This window comes from Hippichthys cyanospilos, chromosome 12, assembly GCF_059441005.1.
Source record: "Hippichthys cyanospilos isolate Australia breed blue-spotted pipefish chromosome 12, RoL_Hcya_1.0, whole genome shotgun sequence".
Classification (NCBI taxonomy): Eukaryota; Metazoa; Chordata; class Actinopteri; order Syngnathiformes; family Syngnathidae; genus Hippichthys; species Hippichthys cyanospilos.
In genome coordinates this window covers 12,965,118-12,987,254 of record NC_142380.1, presented here as the reverse complement: position 1 = coordinate 12,987,254, position 22,137 = coordinate 12,965,118, and the positions used below count along the sequence as shown (strand labels likewise).

Below are 22,137 nucleotides of genomic sequence, written 5' to 3'. Positions count from 1 at the left end.
CTGCGCTAAATATCTTAATGGTAGTTTCTAAAAATTTGGTAAGCGGCAGGAAAAAAAAAAAACATTCAAAAATTCAAGGTTGTAGCCAACATTTTGGACTAGTATCCATTGCATTTGAAGGTAAATAGTTACAACTGTGTCTGTTAAAGTCGTTAAAGAAATTAGATGACAAAGACACCTTCTTTGTTGTTGTTTATCAATACATCTGTCAAAACAATGTCTAAAAAGAACTCGGGTTTAATTTTTTTTTTAGGTAGTTTGGGTTTTTTTTGGAAGCTAAGGCTTTAGTCTTGTAAACTACCCCATAGCCCAGGCAGACAGTACTTTACAAAAAGACAGGATATTGTTGTCACATCATGCACTAAACAGCCTGTACTTACCATAGATTTATGGCAGCTCCTTCATTTTTGCCCTTGGCGGCCACTCGGACCAGTTTCTTTCTGGTCTTTTCATCAATTTTGGATGGACGTGTAATGCTTGGTAATGTCGCAGTTGTGGCATGCATTTTAACACTGAGTTCAGAGAGGTCAGTCCGTGTCAAGGACGGATCAAGCTCAGCCAGAACCCCTCACTCTTTGCTCATTCACTGCCATTGCCGAGTGTACTTGTCAATTACGTTTTTGAATTGGGATGGTTGGGGGAGAGCTTGATGCAACGTCACTGTAAATGTTATCCTTAGAAACAAGTGTGCTACATTGATATCGCAATTTCAATCTGGGATTGACCATAATATCTTGCGGTTCCTGAAAATGGCCGACAGCAAATGAGTTTAATGCTTTAGTGAATGTGTTTCACGCTACAAACCAAACAATCATGACTACATTAATATTTTATTGATTCACACTGCCCTCGTTTACTCATCAAGGCACGCACGTTTTATTGCGTCTAATACTCTGATTGCCAGTGTGATATAAGAGCTCTAAAGGTGTACCACAGAAGAATTTCACAAAATTGATCAGAAATCTATTGATTTAGTGTATTTAGCCATAACAAATGAATGTGACATAATAAGAGAATATTGTAATTATTCCTGAAAACACCACCCACTCCCCCCTTTGTCATTAAAACATTCATTTGTATGTTAGAAATAATTTTCCACCTCACAGGTTTAACTGCATGCTAGTAGATTCCCCCTCCTTCACAATAAGCTTTTTATTTGCATTTGTGCGGTGGATGCGTCTGATTTGCACACAATGCTGACCAAACTCATTTTGGTGTCACAAATCATGCTCCCAGCTCCACCTGCCGAAGTAGGATTTAAAGAAAATGTACACTCGCATCAATGAATGTGTCTGGAGGGAGATGTTAAACTTAGTCTAGCAGCTGACTCAGGGAAACGAGATGTGAATAGTTTGCATGCATGTGCAGAATGAAGAGAAGTAGGAAAATGATTAACTTTAATTCTACAAACTTTCAGTAAATAATATCTGTCGCTTTTTTCAGTGTATGGCTCCCCCATCCTGGATGTTATGTCCCTATAGGATTAGAGTTTAGCAATTTAAAGAGCAGAATAGTCACCGAATCCAACTGACAATGTTAGTTTCTCACCATTTCCTCTTGCAGAAATATCAGTTTACGGCCCAAGAGAGCGCAGCAATATTGACCTTGCATGATGAAAAGTCAAATCTCATATGCAGTTCTACTGCAAACTTGAGCAATTGCTGCTGCTTAGGACGTCAATAGCGCATCGGAAAAAATAAGCAGTTGAAAAGTCTGTTGCCAAGGTCAAGAGAAAAATGGTTACGCTAATTAGTTTATACAGTATGCTGTAGGCTTTATCACCTCAGACACTCTTTATGGGAGACTATATAAACAGAAATTTTGGGACACTTGGCTATTACAAATTCAGCTCATGAAAAGTCAGTGGTGGTAAACCATTTAGGTTCGTGTACCACGAGGCGTCAATGTGAGTGTGACCACTCCAAAAGTATAAGTATAACAGTGAGGCAAATGTCCTCGTTTTCGCTAGCGAACAAGAGACAAGAGTCAATTTTGTTTTTTTTAGAACTTGAAAGAAAACATTTTGTTTTTGTTTTGTTTTTGTTAGAACCCAACTTTTTTCATTCGAGCAAAAGTACTGTATTGTAACACTTGACTGATAGTTGTAATTTGTCTCAACTGGTTTCTCCGGTGATGTACCTCCTGGGATTTATTTATTTATTTATTTATTTATTTATTTATTTATTTATTTATTTATTTATTTTCCATCTTAGTAAATCCTAATCAGTCCAGAGCATTTTTGGATGGAAATGCATTTGTAGTGGTATCTAGGAGAACCTTATTCAGCAAATCCAGACGATAGCTTGTGTAGCATCATCTGTTTTATTTGTGGCTTGTCTGCTGAAAAATTGCATCGCTAATGACGATGCTCGTTCCATATATAACCTAACAAATAAAGCCATTCAACATTTTGCACTTTCCAACATAGCAATACGTTGTTCCGATTAATTTTTGCTTAATTTGCAAAGAAAAATGTACAGCATTAAAAAGCATTACATTAGTTGTGCTGATACTGCAGAAATAACTATGTGAACTGTCCTGATGAAGGAATAAAACACAGATGTACTAAAGGAACTAACATCGGATGGCAGAGGAGATAAACAACAACAATGATGAAGATATGGAAAGATTTTCAGATGGAGCTGTGAAACTTTTTGATGATGTAAACACATGATAGTGGAAGCAAAATGAAGTCAGAAGTCTGCCGAAATAGTTTGTCTAGTAATTAAAAAAAAGATGTAACCAAAGGGATCCTTTGTCATGCATCCAGATATTGACACAAAACAACAAAAGAGTTTACTAGGAAGGAAAAAGATTTCACTGAAAAGTTAATCTCAAGATCTATTTTATTGATCAAGCAATTTATTCACTGAAGACAAGACTAAGATTATCGATTCATGAATTAAATCCATCTTTTTAAACATTTTTGCTCACCTCAAAATGTAAGGTTGGATTTTAAATTGAAAAGACTTCAACTTTGCATCAATTGGCCATGTGATAGCTGAAATAATTCCACTTATGACCGCTCGTGTCAAAAAATGAAAATGGATTTATTCATATTTCACTTCTGAACTCACGTCCTTCGAAATGTGATATATTACATGGAGATAGCTCAAAAATTGACAAAGTAACAGCAGTTTCGGCTTGACTGTAGCTCGGGTGAAGTTCCTACTTTTAAGAAAAACTATTTTAAGTTTTGGCACATACATCTTTCAAAGTTCAATAGCAACCGGTTCCTTAGAAAAAAAAATATATTGATTATGAACTTACAGGAAGAATTTAAGATCACTGAAACATACATTCCGATATAAGGTAAGGGCATGGTCAGAGATTTGAAGCCATTAAAGGAAATTTGGCCCCTGAACAGATTAAATTGGGCAAAAATGGTGATTTGGCTACAATCTCAAAACAACTTGAAGATCCTATTAAGATCAAGGATTTTTGTTTTTGTAACGATCATATTACCCCCATGGGGAATTAGACTTAACAAGTTTGTGTCACAACAAAGGCGGACCAGTCGGACAGTGGTTTGCATGTCCACCTCACAGCTCTCAGATCCCAGATTCGCTTCTGACTCCAGCTTTCCTGTATGGAGTTTATGTCTTCTCGTGTTTATGACATAAGTTGCTTTGAACGCATTGAATTAAAACTAGAAATAGACTCATTATAGAAAGAGGTGCCAGAACTGATGACTAACTATATTTTGGTTCAGTTGATGGATTACATTTGTAGGTGTCAGGATCCCAAGATGACAATGATTTAAACAATACAGCCGTATGGAAGTCAGTAAAAAAAAAAACATTATTTACTACACTTGAATTACAATTTCAACATTTGACTGCATGCTGGGAAATGAAAGTAAAGACCCTAAGTGGTACTTTTGGAGAATCCTCAAAGTCAATATTTTTTGTCCACGAGATCTAAATTTGTCTTTTACGCAAAGGTTTATCCCTTCAAAATGTGGACCCTTTTACCAGAGCGCATCAAATATTTTGATATCAACAACAAATTTGCGTGTGTGTGAATTATCCCTCGTAAACCTGAATGGATTTTCTCGTTATGCTGCAGAATCAAGATTGAGGAAAACCTAAAGGTTAATCTGGTCTTTATATTTAAAAAAATAAAATAAAAGCTGAAACGGAAAAGACAGCGGCATGTGATCAGAGATTGTTATTTGTCTTTAGACTTTGTAGATTGTGACCCATTATCCAGGGCTATTCCTGTATGCTGTAATTGTCAACGCATTTTATGTGTTTGAGTCTTCTCTAAGTGTCCCCACTGGCACTCTGCTAATCAGAAGTCTTTGTGCAAGCAGCTTGAAGCAACCTCTCCTCTTTCATGCATTGATTTAAAAAGGACATGGATTCACTTTATTCTTAGGTTTTATTATGGTGATTAGCCGCAACAATCCCTCTTTTAGGAAGATGATAATTGCACTTGATGCTCGTAACAAACATAGAATAATGGGTTCAACGCTGATTAAATAATTCGAACATTTTTCTGCACATTAGGAAAGCATTAGACGCCAAGGACAAGTGCTTGCTTGACTGACGACTGGAGGCAGGCAACATTGTTGACAACAACAGACACATCCAGGGGCAGAGCTATTTTAAAGATGACAATCAGTGACTTTTTTCTTCTGAGAGAAAAGTGGAACCCAAAGGTGGAGCTCCATTTAGACTTAAAAAACTAAATGCAGTGTGTGTTCATGTAGTCTGCGCGGGTGCGTGTGTGTGCGCGCGTCTCACTCCAAGACACATGCTCACGGCACACCTCTTCACAATCAGAAATCAGTGGATGGCTGCAGAGAGAAAAGAGAATTCATTAAACTCAGCCACCCACGCTGGGCTGCACAAGAGACGGGGGGTACAGAGGGAAGGAAGGCGGGGAGGATGATGATGATGATGATGATGATGATGAGAGAAAGGGCAAAGACAGCGAGGAGAGAGGAAAATGAGGGAAAGGGAAAAGTCTAAATTACAGCTATAACGCATTACAGAGAAACATACGCGGACGGTTTGTGGAAGTCTATAAGTCGTTGAGGTCAAAAAAATAGCTTGACAACTGCTGACCAATCATGACTAACCTCATTGTGTTTCAGAGGTTGTCCATGACCAATTCACTTAAGTCTTTGAATACTCTTTCCTCAACTGGAACGATAACATTAACATGATCTTTTGAATGTCCTGACTGTAGAATGGATGAAACGGTCACTCTTTTCAGGCTGCAATTTACAATTGTCTTAATAATCTGTTGATTATTTTGATAAATAATTTATCATGCACAACATATTGTGGTTGACATAACCTGATAGGTTCATGTTGTGGGTAGTGTGTGTGTGGGCGTGTGTGTGTTGTGTCAGAAAAAAGATGTGGAAATGGAAGAGCATATGGAAAAAAAAGGTCCGGCGGCATTTTTGATGAAGGTAGCGTGATAATACTAACAGAATAATTAATAGAGAATCAGCTCAAGTTTTGCTTACCACCTAAATGCAAAGCATCCAGCTGCACTCAGAGCCAACAACAGCAATATAGGCATTGATTTAGCAAGCATAGAGTTGAACTCGGGAAAACATCATATTTAAGCAAGTCTGCAATAGACAGGATTGACAATGTTTTATTTGAACGACACTATTTCCTAATGCTTTGGTGATTGACAAAAAAAAAAAAAAAAAAAAAGCGCCATTCCTCCTGATGCTTGAAACTAAGTTTGCAGCCAGCACCCGGAACTAGATCAAGTCTGTTCAAGAAAGTAAATGACTAAAGCCACTTTAATACAACAAAACTCAGGTTGAGGGTTTTTCTCAGATAGTTTGAGGTAAGATTAAAAATATTTGAACTAGATCATTAGATACTTACGGTAGCTCATAAGAACTGTTTTTTTGGAAATCTCTTGCACAAACATTATGATGCAGTTACTCATAATGTCCATAACATGTCTGTGTATGGGAAAGATTGTGGAGCACAGCTTTCCAAAAATAAAATCAAATGTTGTTTTGATTCAACACTAGTATAATCAGCCTTATTTCATGGGCTGTTTAAATTTCTTGAATTTATGCAATTTGAAAAAAAAAAGTATGTAAACAATTAATTGATTATCAAAATATGTTTTATTAATTTGAGTAATGATTCATTTTCAATTAGTCAATGCACTTGTACACTCATTTACAAATATGTACAAATCACGGTCAGCGTGGCTTTGACCTGAATGCGACCTCTGGTGTTCCATCCTCATGCCAGACCTAATCCAGGCAGCGCTAATCTGGTTAACGAGAGCTGTTTGTGAAATGAACAAAAACCTAATCTAATTCCCATTTAGCACTAATTAAGAGATTATTGACCTCTCGTTCGATTATCATCAACATCAAGCTTCATCAAAAGTCGAACTGCAAAGTCAAGAATGGATAGTTAGCACAATAGGGATAACGTGTGGACTCTAAAATACACACATGCACCCCCCCCCCCCCCCCACACACACACACACACACACATACAATGCACCGAAAGTGCTTTACTTTCCAGAATGTCAGCAGTCATCTTCCAGCACCTTGGCCTGTCACAGAATGAGAGTATGTATCTGAACTGTGTGTGTGTGTGTCTGTGTGTGTGTGTTCGTGCACGTGAGAGAGAGAGAGAGAGAGAGAGAGAGAGAGAGAGAGAGAGAGAGAGAGAGAGAGAGAGAGAAGGAAACTGAGGGATGGAGGAGCCAAAGCAGGGAGGGTTTGTCCTTGAAGGAGGACAGAGGTGTTCAGCTGGATCTAATGTGATGGAAGAAACAAGTGAAGCACACACACACACACACACGCACACACACACACACACACACACACACACACACACACACACACACTGCATTGCATTTCAGACAAAAACGAACATTTAATCCATCTGACTAAATGCGTTTGTCCCGTTCAAGCCTCCAAAGAGCAGCCTTTTAACCGAGCAGTATTGGAGAGCCAGAGCGTGGCCCCGTCCCAGCCGGGCTCTGCAAAGGTCCTCAGCATCATCATCATTATTATCATCAGCAGCAGCTCCTCTCAGATGCACCAGGACATGATCAAAGGCAAGCGTCTCAATCTTCTTCCCTCAGCGCAGAGCCGCTCTGGCATCTTGGTCCTGCCATAATCCTCTCATTGATCTATTTCTCAGAGTTCAGTGCGTCGGGCCTTCTGGGTTGAGGGTTAAAGATGCTGAGGAACGTCTGCCAGAGTTTGCAGCACTGAGTGCCAGAGCTTGTTAAAGCCCTACTGAGCGAGCATGTGGTGTCCTTTCCGCAAATTGTTTTCAAGGTGCTTGGCTACGGAATTGATTTCAATCTTTTATGAGGGCTGCTTGCATTTGCATATTTCATCCTTTTGTAAAGGGTGCAGTCACAGGTTTTGTATGTACTGTAGAGCCCAAGCAATTAAAAGGCATTTCCGCAGCAACATGTCTGTGTGAAATATGGAGACAAATTAATTCACCTTACTCTTTCTTTCCCTTTGAAGTCCGGGAGGGGGAGTTTAGGCTAGAAAGCACAAAGAGAGGTTGGAAGGTGTGGAGGAAAACTGGGAACAATAGAGCTGAGTTATTACTTCAGCTCAGCCAAATCCAGACCTCCTGCCAATCCACGTCCCCATCTACCGGTAGTTTGAAAAACTGCAAGGATCTTTAGCTCTTTGTGCTGACTTGACATCAAGGACGGAATGCTAATTGGATAATTGCCACTACACTAATATACTCCCGGGTAAGAAAATTAATATTGCATTTAAGAAAATTAATATTCCATGTAGACGTTTACTATAATTGGATCAGGATATAAGAATGATAATTGTTTTACCTTCAACTTCAAAAACAAAACTGCCACGATATATACTGTACACCTACTTACCTCGAATTCATGGCCAACGATAAATACGACATCGAATACAAGCTCATTACAAAATAGTTTTATTACAACCAATATTTTGGTTGCCGCAATTGATTTAGAACAGATCTCATTACCATGCAGTACAGGTACGTATGTGCCATTGCAAACTGAAACCAGAAAAAAAGTAAACTTAACTATGGAATCATGGCGCAGCAGTGGTGGAGTAAAGTTGTTGACAAATTCGTTTGAACATAGTTAAGATACGTTTGAATATATTTAAATGCATTTGAACATCTTTGATCATTTCAAATACGTTTGAACGTACAGTGGCCACTCTAATTACGAACTTTTCGTGATCTATATTTGTTACAGTTTTGGATGCGTTTTTATAATTTATTAATATGCCGGCTTGTCCACAAACAATAGTGTTTTTGGCATTGTAGTTGCATTGGTCTTTCCACTTGTTTCATCCACACCTCCCACCAACAATTTACACTGTAGAACTAACAAACATAAAATTGTCTAACATGTGATATGGCTAACATTGTACATGTTTTTACATGATTATTATCTACAAAAATTGTATAAACATACCTAAACCTTTATCCTTTTTTAAAAACGAAAAAATCAATATGAATCAAAAAAATAATGTGCCTGAAACTTAAAAAAAAAAAAAGATGAAAATTCTTATTTCTTTGCAATTACACTTTACATAACATAGCCTTTTCCCTGGGCTCATTCGCAACCCCCGTGGCATCACCTCGCACCCCCTCAGGTCGGCCCGCCCCACTGTTTGAGAAGCACTGCATTAGCCTCACTAAACAAACTTTTGGTGAGACTTTTTTGTGACTTTTTGATTGCCATGACAGCTGTATTTTTAAACATATCTACCAAAAGGTCAACAATCGTTGTACTAATTGAAAAGTAAATTGAGGCACACTTGGCTTCATAAAAGGTATGACAGATACTCATGTAAATTTGGAGAAACAATGTTTGGGTCCATGCTGAGGAATTATTCCAAGGGTTTAGTCATGGTCCTGTATTATGAATTTGGTTGTACAATGTATGAAACTGCTTGGTGGGTAAGCCTTATATCACATTCTTGTTTTTCGCTTCATCAACACTGCAAACACTCGTAGGCTACCTCACTAACATAAACACCCACTCGCACTCTTTCGTCTTAAACCGTGCAATTTCTCCAAGCTTGCAGTGATAAGTGCGCACACACACGCAGACGCATGCACACACACGGAAGGTTTTCTATCATAAAGGGGACATAATTCATTTCCTAGACCCTAACCTTAACCTCAACCATCAAAACAGATTGCCCAGCCCTTACCCTTATCTTAACCAAAGTCCAATTCAAACCTATACTCTAAATGCAAGTATTGACCCTCAAAAAGAGGTTCAAACTTGTGGGGTCCACCAAAAATGGACCCCATAGGGGCAAAATGTGTCCCCCCCTCCAAAAACAGTAAAACCCAGAATTTGGTCCCCACCATGCAGAGAAAACCAGGGGCACGCACACACAACCACACACACACATGCACGCACACTCACACACACGAAGTGCACTGTGAAATTGGGTCAGCATTGGATAGTGGGCTTTAATGCTGAGCACATACGCTCCCTAAAACTGATCTACATATTCATGTGGGCGGCTATCAAAATGACACACACGCGCGCGCACACACACACACACACACAAGCACAAGCAGGCCCCCACAAAACATACCCGCACATAAATAACTACATGCATGGACACATTGTCCCAAACTAACCATCCCATGCACGTGCCCAGAAGCACACACACATGCAAATGCCCGCGCAAGGACAAGTAAGCAGAAAGACTCATGAAATGTCACAGATATGGCAACTGTCAGCATTCTTTACGGGACACATGTGTTCTTCTCATTCTAATTCTGGGGCCTCGATGTGCTCCTTCCTCTCCTAACCCCCCCACCCACCCACCACCCCCTCCTGCCGTTGGCAAACGCAACCTGGTCCTGCTATATTTCAGGATACCTTTGTGTGGAATCAGAAAAACTAGTATCAGCGATTTTGGTAACTAGAGGTGCAGTGAGAGGCGTAGTATCTTCCTAAGCAAATACTTTCCAAAAAGCATAGATTTACGACTTTTTACCAGTGAACCAGCATCCTCTGACAAGGCGTTTTAGGCTTGATTGCGGAAGGAGGGAGATGAGGCTCGTGTTGGTAGGTGAAAAGTGAAAGGATGTAACAAAGGATTCAGCAAGCAGATAGCTCTGACAGCCGCTTGGGGCCGGGCGGGGGGAGGTGTATGGTGTGAGGTGTGGTGGGGGGAGTGAAAGGGGGGGGAGCATTGGATGGAGGGAAAGGGTGGGGTGGTGCTCTCTTTTGAAGGGAGGGATGGTAATGTGTGTGCGTGTGCGCGTGTGTTTGGGGACCCGCTCAGTGAGGACTGAACATTGTGATTTATTTCAGAATACTAATGCGGCTTTGATCTCCTCTGCTTAAGAAACACCCTGCTGGGACGATGGGACTGCTGGGCACACATACGCATGCACATTTCCTCTCTCGCTGGCTCTCTCTTATATATGCACACAATACATATAAGTTGCACACCCTACCTATGAGCTCAGGATCCCAGAACAGGGCTCATATGCATATGAGCGCTCAATTGGCTCACATAAACACACTCTGAGGCATCTAATCTACTTTAACTATCTTCAAATCCTTAGAGATCCAATTACAAAGATAGAGGGGTATTTGTTTTTCCCGGTACTTCCTAAAAGACTCATTAAATTTTCATGTACAGCTAAAATTATTTGCCACATCACAAATGTATTTTCATTTTCATGATTTAATGGGAATATGTTTAATTGGTGCTGTTTAAATGAGACACAGTTGTCAAAAGCCCTTACCTTTCGAGTTTGTGTGAGAGTCATGTCATGGCTCCAGCTATTAGCAGTAAGCAATACAGACGCAGAGAAATCTGTCAAAGAGCCGACAAAGCACAAAGACTAAAGATTCCATTTTTTCCCCAGGACCATCGACATTTTGCTAGTCCATTTTTACCTTGCATAACTGGCCATTTACCTTGAAAAAACGAACTGCAGATCGCAGCAAGTGCTAGCAGTGCGCTGAGGTCATTGCGTGGCCTTATGTGTATAAAAACACTAAATACATAATATACATATGTATAAACACATTGGCAATGGCATACACAATAACACTCCCCTGTCAATTTCTTGTTTTGTTTTTTTCATTAATTCATCGACTCCACAACATTTTTGGTGCTTTTGGCTATTTCTAACTTCAGCACAGCATGTATCTATTGGCAATGCTGACATGTAGACGTATTCCTTGGAAAACCTTTAGCTCTTCACCCACATTAGTTCAGAATCAGAAAACCTTATTGATTCCATATGGAAGTGTATTGCGTAACAGCAATGTTGTAGGAAGGTAGAGATCTATTAAAGGGTTTAATGAACATCACACAGTATACAGAAGAGTGACTAAGTTGGTGGGGTCTATTGATTCAAAACTGCAAAATGTATACAAGGGAGGCTGCTACATAGAAGCACAATTTAAATTTGGCAGAGAAACTCATTTTGTGTTGGCAAATTTAACAGTATTTTTTAAACTATTCATTAAAACTTACTAAAAGCCTAAGAGTAACGGTTATGTTTTGATATGATTGACAAGGCTTGAAATAAGTGGTTTTGCATCGCCTTTTGCGACGTTAATTTTGGAATTGCTCAAGAGGGCTCAAGGCTGCCAGGTTCCGTTAGACTTAATCCGTCAATCGCTTAATGCCACGCTTCGGGCCACACATCATTCGTGAATTGCTCAATGTAAAAAATGTGAAGGCTGCATGTTCGATTCATATTATACATTTACTGTCAGAGGAGAAGGAGCGAGAGGAGTAGTCTAGTCAAGATATCCTGTAAACTACATGTGTGGGAAGATTTTGGCAAATCGAGGTGAAACAAGTGCTTCAGTAATGCAAGTAAGAAAGTATGCAAGGATTCATACATTAATGTTTAATTGAACTTCAAAATAGACACGCCATTAAATACAAGGATGTCAATGCAATAGAATTAGCAGGCTTTTATTTTGAAGTTTTTCCATGGATTAGTGGTTTTGTTCCAATCAACTTGACTCGTACATGTATCGCAAATGATTACCATCTCATTATATGGATACAAATATCACCACACTGGCAGTGAAACAAATAAGATGCAATTGCTGATTAAGGATGCAAAGGTCACACTGCCTGTCTCAAGTTTCCGCTAGCTGCCAATGTAGACAAGAAGTATGATGCATTCAAATGCAGTCAGACATTTTAAAATTGAACAGAAACATGGCCACCCATGCATTTTAACATAAGTAACTGCAGTAATAATTGTTAATAATGCCATTTAATTATTTTGTTATTCTAAAAAAATACGTTGCTTCTAGACCCTGCAATCAACTTGCAAAAATAATGTCCACAAAATCAAAAAATTGCTCTTCAAATTAGGGCAATGTGATTCTCAACTGCCCCACAAAAATAAAAACAATAAACTTTGATTTAAAATGTCTACAGCCACGGTTGTCTTCATCTAATTCAGGTGACAGCATCATTTGTTGTAAACGCTGAGATTGCTGAGACTTTTTTTTTACTGTGAAGATGTAGCCATCAGACATCAATATCTTCACTATTGAGCTTCTGTCTGCAGGAATTGGAGCAAATAAACCCACAATAAACCATAAAAGGAAGCTGTGACAAGACAGATAGCTGTCATCCTGGATGGAGCACTTTCTTCTCATGCAGCAGTGTGCTTTTACAGTTCTGCTCAGACTCCAAATACCATTGGTGGCTTTGCTTTGCCCACAAGCACCAAGCTCCATGCTGCGTGGCACCTGCCAGTAACTTTAACATCTCCGTCCCAGATGAATAAATTTCCAACAGGGATGTCAGGGACACCCGCGCATACAGCTGTTGGCCCTTCTCACATTTTCATCCCCGCTTTTCACAGCAGATATAGCAGCTTGGTTCCGCCACCTCTGATAAGGGGGAAGCTTCATGATGGCACCGTGACAACTCCGCTGGGTTAACTGCGAGCCCGAACCCATCTCCCAAATGATCATTACACTTCGATTCCAGGTACCGAGTTTAACGTGGAAAGTGCATGAGATCAAGTCTTGAATCATGTGTAATCATTTTGATTAATGTTATTAATGTCCAGGGTGTAGCCCAGGTAAGACAGCTCCTACACCCAAAGTCTACTGAGATAGATTTACTCACAAGCTTAATGAGGATAAGCGCTACAGAAAATGGATGGCTGGAGCCCGCAGTATCGGTACTCTTAAGAGAGCATTTATTTGCCTTTAAATATTGCCCGCTGTCTTCAGCTCCAAATATAACTGCCTGAAGGCACTTGGGAACAGGGAAGCCACCAGGGATTTGGAGATCCTTGAAAAAAAAAAAATCACCGTGGGCCCCACCACTTCAATGTCGCAAATAAGATGAGGAGCACTTCTCAAGGCTGAAGTTTAAATATAGCTATCGTACAAGGTATCATTAGCGGAGGTGGGAAACAAATACTGGAGTGTTGTAGTTGAGCAGATTGTTCAGGCATCTGAGTATCTCTTGATCTCACAACTTTTTGCTTTTACTCTCTGTATTTGAAAAGATCAATCAATTTTTCAGGCAGCCATACTTTGGTTGAGTATGTCTTCATTTGATAACTTTTTGCCTTTAGTCCCCGTGTTTGAAAACATAAAGCAGATGTTTTTTTTGTACCGCTTACTTTATCATAACTGGCATGCTTTACTTCATCTGTGGATTATGACAACGTAAAAAAGATAATAATAAGTAACATAACAGATGGAGAACTAAGATATTCACCATCCTTTGACTTGAATTAAAAGCATAAAAAAATGTCTAATCTTAACAACAGACAAGTAAGATGTATTTTAACTATTGTAAACTGCAGTATTATTGTTTATTTTGTCTGTCAATTTGCAACGTTAAGAAAGCTCTTGAAATGTGTTTTGAGCCTAAAAAACTTGAGTCACCATTAGTTTGACAATTTTTTTCTCTTTCTCTTTTTCCTTTTACTTGTATATTTTTTTTAAAATAAGAGAATCTACGTCCTTTATTCTGATTAGAATTAGTATAATTAAAAGTGTGAGTACTTTTGTCTCCAGATCATTGGGTTGTGCTGAGTGCCTTATCCAGCTCTTTATTGATACATAAACATAACATAAACAAAAGCATATTTTTTCCACATATTATATTAGCAATTGCTCTAACACAGTGGTTCTCAAATGGGGGTACGGGTACCCCTGGGGGTACTTAAAGGAACTCCAATGGGTACTTGAGAGTTTGAATAAAACAAACAAACATGCATAACATGCATAAACATGCAAGTCCTTTAAAAATAATCATTGAAGCATTTTTTTCAGGAAACTATAAGTTCATAAAACACATTTTATATTTATATTCAATTTCATTATTTTGAAAAGACAGATTCTCCCCCATACTAGAATGGTTTGACCCAAGTTGTCACGTGCCACCTCTCATGAGCTGTCAAGTTTATCATTTACTGTTGTGAACAGATCTCTACGATGATCCCAAAAGAGGAACTTTTAAGTTGAATATTTTTCTGTGGGCAAACATATTTCTCATTATTATTATTTTTTTTAGAACAAGTCTGACACTGTTGATTATACCTTTTTGGAGAAATAGTAATAATTAAGTTTATGATTTATTTTTGTGAAAAGATATTACTTTAATGCCAAAAAAGGGCGCTTCATGTTTAATATTTTTCTGTGGACAAATATTTATTTATTATTATTTATTTTTTAGGTCTGGCACTTTGTAGGCTATTGATTTTTTTTTTGGGGGGGGGGGGCAAATATGTATTAATAATATATAATGATACATCTAATATATGATAATAATAATCATCATCATCACAATCATCTGTAATAAGTCATTTCTTTATGATAACAGATCGCTTCTATGAGCCAAAAGGGCACATTTCATGTTGATCATTTTTTGTGGACCAATACGAATGAAGATTGAAAGGTTCAGAAGTTTAATAAATCAGACACTGATGCCATGTTTTTTTGTTTTGTTTTTTTACACAATCTTTCACTTTGACAAGGGGTACACCACTGAAACAGTTGAGAAGCACTGCTGTAAAATAAATACCAGTGGTGCAGATTGCTGTATTGTCTACCTGTGCTGTCAATTCAGATTCAGTCAACAGCGCCATCTAAAGACGAGATGGGGTACTGTACTGTAGTGTTGAGGAGGCGGAGCTCTCCTCCATTAGGTTTTACCTGACTTCGTCCAAGTTTGGAAGAAAGAAGGAAACAACACCATGTGTGAAGATCTTGCGTTGCGACTTATCGACAAAAGATACGCAAACTGGCTGAAAGCGGGACAATGTCTGTACATTTTGAAGGACGCTCTCCATCCCTTCGCCGATGAGCAGATGCGAGATTTTCACGCGGCTTTGCTCCGCAACAAGCCTGAACTCCGTGAACAGTGTCCACGATCATGTCGGTCCCGGGAAGTCAAGGTGTGGAAACGCTTTCTGTTTTTGGTGATTAGTTTAGAGTGCACCAATGCCACTCTCCTCGATCAACATCGGTTTGTTGTGTTAGTTGTTTTCAACAGCTCTACCCCTATTTTCATTATCTCATCAACTTAAATAATAAGACGACCTTTTACTTATTCAGGTAAAATACCTGAAAAAATCTCCCTAGTTACCGTTTGGGCACGTCTAATGAACAGGCAGAGAAAATGTTTGTAATTATTGCGTGGTTTGTTCTATTCGAACTAGGCTAATTTCCTTGCGCAAATATTTATTAATAGTGGGGAAAAAAGTCGCGAGAAATCTCAATGTCGCAAAAGTTGTCACAAGTAGCAACTAACTTCGTGTTTCTCATACGCTGAAAAAGAAATCTTGTTTGAATTTGTCTTGAAACTATACTATATATCCATACAAGCTTAACACATTTGTGAAGCAGTCGAATAGAAAGCTTCAAGTGTTCAGAAGTCTTAATGTGGCCATGTTTGCAGCTTTCCAGGGCATGCAGGCTGTGTTTACAGTGGAAATCTGTCATCCTCAACCACCACAGACAACCTAATTCTACTCTCAACTGGGATAACTGCACTCCTTCTGCATGGAGGACACATCATTGGGAGTTGGCCAAGGTATTCAATCCAAATGAACAAGACTGCACATTGCAGGAGCTGTATTGGTAAAGAAAATCTTTGCAATTTTACGTGATGGTTTGATTAGAATATCAATGAAGATGGTACATTGTGGAAAAATCATAATAAAAACAAAAAACAAGATCTCCTGAGAATAGAACGCCGTTAGACTTGTATTTCATCATTATTATTATTGGACTGGAATACACAGACAAAAATCCCTGCTTGCTAATGCTCTGAATGAAAGTAAAATGCTTCAAATTAAACCTTAGGATACAAAATAATGTATGGTCCCAAATGCCTTGGGACACTTTCATTTTGAAGTTCTTTCCAGAAGCATATTGTGGCAATAATTGTCTTGACTCGTTCTAACTTGTTCCCGGTGTGTGTTGTTAGTTGATATGGGGGATGAACACCGTACCCTTTTTCTGTAATCACGTTGAATCACCAATTCTGGGTGTTAAAAACGGCGTAATTAAGCTGGCATTTTCAATGCAGCGACCAGCATAAATTAGCCACTAGCCACTGAGAGGCAGTGTAATAGACAAAAATGACTCATGTACACTGTGAAAGTGTGTTATTTGATCTTCTTTGTTTATGTTTGTTTTTCATCTAGTAACAAAAGAAATATATTTTTGTTTTTATTCCCATGACAAAATACGGAGCATTACTACTTGTAACAAATGTGCATTTCCTGTTTATGTTTACATTTGCTCACTAGAGCGTTAATTTTTCTGCAGTCTGCTCAATAAAAAGAAAATATTTCCTGCAGTCTGCTCATTTTTTTTTAAAAATCCAAAATTTCAGAATTTATATTGGACATTATTTTATATAACAAATTTCTTTCATTCTCATTCTCAATTTCCTCATTCTCATGGACTCTCGTGAGACATCTCATCATATGAGATTTGTGTTTTGTCCTATCTCTCTCTACTATAAACTGGTACAGATGAATATTTTTGATACTCAATCTAGTGAACTTTTATTATTGGTATAGGTTTACTGACATAACATAATTATGACTGAACAAATTGAAATTGGATTGGATTCCTGTGGCCCCTCTGATGATCTTTAATTGAATGGCAGCCTGTTTGAGAGTCACCGGCATGTTTGATACATTCAACAGGAATTCCAAGAATTTGTGTGTAAAGTGTTCAACTTCATGCTTCAATTGCTCAAAAGCCATCTTAAAACACCCTGCAAGTTCCAAACTATTCCCCAGAAGTTGTTTACTCCTTTGGTGCTTTTTTTTCTGCAGGCATATATGCCCCGAGGCAAGGCCCACATGAATGCAGCACACCAGTGTGATCCTTCGGCTCTATTCAACCTCATCAACAACTGTAACCATTTTGTCTCTGTTAATGCAGATTCACATTATGTGGGAGAGGTAAGCATCTGGTCAGTGCTATATATGTAAATAATTAGCACGTCGCTTTTTTCCCCCTGAGATTCATTAAATGCAGTACAATGTGCCATTCTGTAAAACGGAATAGTTTTATATATTTAATAACTAGAGTCAAGATTAAAGAGTTTAATTGTCATATACATAGTAACACTGCACAATGAAATTCTTATTCTGTTCACTTCCCTGAGCAGACTTACATTCCACATAATAGAGCAAATAATAAAGTAGGCAATACAAATCGAAACAAGGTAATAAGGGCAGTGTATGTAGAGCTGTATTGTTTATGATTTTCTAGAGATCCGGACACCGGAATATGTTTTTTAATCATCCATCCATTATCAGAACCGCATATCCTCTTGAAAAATGTGTAATCATATGTTCCTGGATCACGTTTTTGAACAAGTCTATTTCTACTAGTAATTCATTATTGTCATGCACTCAAGGAACTTGTGTAGCAAACACAAGGGCGTTAAATGGTCTTCTCTTTACATGTGAACAGAGCATCGCACAAAACCTGCAACATAGTGGAAATGTTTTGAAATGCCTTGTATGTAATAATGTCATGTAAATATTCCAATATTTTGATCATTTCTCAAAGTCATTACTTTATGCAATGTTTGCTAATGATGACATGACCATGCACGTCAGTGGCAAATGAACTGCCTGCGTATGTGGTAGAATGACAAGTCCACATCATGCTGTGTTAAGTGAAAATCGAATTTGCATCCGTCTAAGTGACTTGTAATGACAGTATGTATAAAGTGTTTGGGTGTTCTCTTTGTATCACCTTGAATGCAAAAAAAAAAAAAAGTTGAATCATCAAAACATTGTAATTTTCTTTATGTATCCAAATGCAATAAAATAACCACATTTTGGCAGAAGATTCCTCAGGAGATCAAATGTAAACTCAAAGTTGTTTTTGCATCGAGGCCAAAACAACCATTCACATGCCGTGATTTCAACTGCTAAAGGACAAAAGTCTTAGACTTTTAAAGTCTTAAAATCTCACACGTTGTCCTTACTTTCCAGATGTCTTCCTGAAAATGACTTTTCCCTATGTTGTTGATTGCTATGGATCTTTGATTGATGTACTGTGTGCCAAACTTTTAATTGTTTTTCTCAACCCAGCAACATCCAAATTGCTGCAACTTTGTCAATTTCGAGGTATCACCATGTATTATACACGGGTATATATATTTTTAAAAGGGAGTTAAGTGTAGAATTAAAATTTAGAAGTGTTCAATTTTCATTTTCATGTGTTGTTTATCTACTTTATAAACACTTGCTTCTGTTTTGTATGTGTGTTGCAGCTGATCAGATTCAGAAATGAGTTGATGCACTCTTCAAACCTGCGTGTGAATAATGCGTGGATAAAAAAATTCAAGATCACGCTGAAACGTTTCGTGCAGCTGTTCAGTGAAGTACCCAGCATGGTAGAAGCTGAACAAAAAATCATCGAGGTGAGCTTGTGCATCACTTTTGCAATTATCTCACACATTATACTTCAATCTTACACCGTTTTTTATTTTGTTTTTGTAGATGCTATCAGTTGATTTGTCAATACGTGCTTCCGATGCTGTGGACTATTCGGACATGGCACTCGCTGCTGATTCATTGAATCACAATATACAGCTTGGATTAGTCAGCCAATGGGAGGCTGATTTACTAAAAGAGAGGCTGCGAGAGTTGCGGTTTATGGCTGAAGATGAGACACTGGTGAGAAAATGAAATTGGGGATCAGCATTTCAACCGTTTGAAGTTCCGTTTCTATGTGGTGGGGATGGATGGGGATCATTATTTTCAAATATTGCAAACATTGGGAGCAACTTAATTGCAGTTGGCGCTCGAAAACAGTATTTGCTATGCGGTAGTCATGTTATACTGATATACTGTGCTACATACTGTATACTGTACTCATATTCGTCTTCTCTCCAATAGTAATTGAAGGGTAACTCTTAAGGTTTCAACCATCCCCCTTTTTTTTCCCAGGCCAACGAGCAGCTGGAGATGATAGATGGTTTCCTTCAGGAAAACAAAGATCTGAGTGAAAAGTTTTATGAAGAGCTGCAAACCATCAGCACATTGAAGGCTGGACAAAGGAAGAGTTACAAACAGTAAAGAGCCAAAATGAGGGGCTATCTGATTGTTTAGCTGCCATGTCAACACTTTTTATATTTAATGCACTAACTTCCTTAATGGGATAATTTTTCAAGAGTTGTTGTATTTGTGATTGTGCACTTAATGGAGAAAACATGAGATAAACAAAATAAATCTGGAAGTAATTCAATAGTGAATATTTAGTCTTAGGTAAAAAAAACACTCTATTTGTGTTATTTGAGATTTTTACCTTCAAGTATTGTCACTAATTAAGCAAGCACAAACTCTTTATTGTTGCTAGTCTTATTTTAGAATATTGTTGTAAAGTTGTATTCATTACATACTATTAAAAATGCTTTCAGTTTAACCTGAAAAAATCATTTATGTAAACCATTTGAAAAATGATATTTTTGAATATCTTTTAAAATATTAAAATTATCATGAAACTGAGAAAAAAAAAACAGTCACATTAGCTACATTTAGAATGATATGCAAGGAAACCTTAGTTACACTGCATTATTACAAGTTGAACATTGATATTAAAGAAAGAATGATTTTTTTTTATTCACAGTGCAAAAATAAAAAAAGACCAAAAATTGCTTTGAAAAAAAATGCTTTTGGTGTTCCTTAAGTGACCGTTTTAATGTCTGAGTTGGTGCAGGAAATTCTGTCTCTGACTGTGTTTCCTCGTTACGCATTCCACGATGTCAGCCTCATGTATTGCACAGGAAATGCACAATAAAGCCATTTTTTTTGCATGCATACATCCGTTTCCTAGTTGCTTATCCTTACTAGGGTCGCCGACGCCCTGAACCGGTTGCAAGCCAATCGCAATCAAGACAAACACCCATTCACAATTACAAACGCACCCAACGGCAATTTGGAGCGTTATTTATACCTACCGTGCATGTTTTTGGGACTGTGGAAGGAATCTGGAGTACCCGGAGATGATTCACATGGGCATGGGGAGAACATGCAAACTTACACAAGAAGGTCGAATTTTGATCTAAAGGACAAAGCTTGACTGCAAAGGGGGTTAGGATTTTTTACAAGATCACTGGTAACACCCCACTGACTATTGAGAACTTGCACTTCCTTGTCACCACAAGTAGTTCCTTTCTTCTGCCAAGTAGGGGTTCTTTATTGCTTGAAAAAACAATAAAGGACTTTGCCAACTCCATCAATCCATTACCTTTAATAGAGTGACGAACAGAAAGGAGATTGCTGGATAGATTCTGTTCTTACTTTGTCACCTGCTACATTTTACACTCTTCACAGTCCACCTGATTTAATGACACCATCCTCCTTCTATTTCTCGTTCAGTGCCGTCCGAGAGGCTTGTTCACTTTCAGGGCCCTTTGAGAGGAGTTCAGATTCCTTTTATAGCTCATTATGGATAATCCTTTTTCATGGCTAATTGAAAAATAAAGTGACGGTACTTTACCATGACATATCAGAATCAATTTGCGTCACCGAGTGTGTAAATTCTGACATTTATGTCCAAAGGAATTTAACGATCTCTTGTACAGAGATTATGTGCGTTTGGAGTTCATCTGCCATGTGTATTCAGGTAGTGTTGTTGGCGGCCAACAACACATTCATCAAGTAGACAAACAGTAAATGAGAAGAAGAACAGAGTACGAAGACATCCATCACTCATGTTCTCTGTCATTTATATCAAATTATAAAATAGTATCAGGACCCCAAAAAATCTCATGAGATGATCTACTTGACAGGATTATGAATAAATCACTGCTTTTACTCATTTTGACCTTGGCAATAAAAGTTTTGAAAACGTCTAGTCTGATTACGGAACCAGTGTTTTAGCAAAGTACCATTTTTACAAATATGCCATGCTATCAAATCAATTTCAGACATCCGTTTCTCATACCTGATGTATTCTTACAAATTTCACCACATGCCTTTGTGGCACTCTTTACAGTACCTGTCACAGTGTCAGTTGTGTGGACTGCATTGTCTTTGCTGAGCACCTACTGCTTCCTATCATGTCAGTTTTACTATATATGATCCATTGTTTATGCCTATGGGCAAACAAATTTATGAATCATCTTACAGTTTGTCTTTCATATTTGCAATATGTGTCGATCTTAAGTTATCAATAAGTCACTGGCTCCACTCATTGGCTTTAAAGCAACAATATTTGCAGTTAGGCATTTGATCGTTTTAATTATTTGTAAAGAACATTGCACCATTCTTTTATGGTATTTTGTGGAAGATACATCTTGGCTGACCCCTCAGATCATGTGTCCGTCCGTCCGTCTATCACAAGGTCGCATGCGCGTCTGATCAGTAGGAATTTTACAAACATTATGGAAAAAATATTATATACTTTATTTAAAAATATTATATACTTTTACTTGTACATTTCAAAAATGTTATCTTATTTAAAGCCAAGTATTCCATTAGCATTAATGATTGTTAATGTATTTATAGTAAGGGCTATAGCATTGTTGTTTTTACAAGTACAAACATGGTCAAACTGCATAACAATACTTGCATATCAAATGATGAGTGTCACGATAAGTCGGCTTTTTACAACTTTTTTATTGTCTCTCGCTCAGTCTCATCT

At 38.1% G+C, this 22,137-nt stretch overlaps 1 protein-coding gene across 3 annotated transcripts; it reads left to right on the top strand.

The window, feature by feature from the left end:
- The first annotated feature begins 7,661 nt into the window (after positions 1-7,661).
- LOC148414945 (uncharacterized protein CXorf38 homolog) lies at positions 7,662-20,254 on the top strand. 3 transcript variants are annotated; one of them, XM_088429907.1, is made up of 8 exons: positions 7,662-7,725; positions 12,852-12,979; positions 15,911-16,045; positions 17,304-17,432; positions 18,579-18,614; positions 18,761-18,910; positions 18,990-19,166; positions 19,440-20,254. In XM_088429907.1, exons 2-8 carry the CDS (start codon positions 12,956-12,958, stop codon positions 19,566-19,568), a joined length of 780 nt encoding a protein of 259 aa, XP_088286033.1. In that variant the 5' UTR covers positions 7,662-7,725; positions 12,852-12,955; the 3' UTR covers positions 19,569-20,254. The 3 variants fall into 3 exon arrangements, with proteins under 3 accessions (XP_088286033.1, XP_088286031.1, XP_088286032.1); XM_088429905.1 differs by lacking the exons at positions 7,662-7,725; positions 12,852-12,979 and adding an exon at positions 15,151-15,407; XM_088429906.1 differs by lacking the exons at positions 7,662-7,725; positions 12,852-12,979; positions 18,579-18,614 and adding an exon at positions 15,151-15,407.
- The last annotated feature ends 1,883 nt before the right edge of the window (positions 20,255-22,137 follow it).

Excerpts from the sequence above, each read along its gene's own strand:
- LOC148414945 (XM_088429905.1), top strand. The coding sequence starts at position 15,207 with ATGTGTGAAGATCTTGCGTTGCGACTTATCGACAAAAGATACGCAAAC. Across the intron at positions 18,911-18,989 it reads CTGAACAAAAAATCATCGAG|ATGCTATCAGTTGATTTGTC; the intron begins GTGAGCTTGTGC and ends TTGTTTTTGTAG. Across the intron at positions 19,167-19,439 it reads TGGCTGAAGATGAGACACTG|GCCAACGAGCAGCTGGAGAT; the intron begins GTGAGAAAATGA and ends TTTTTTTCCCAG.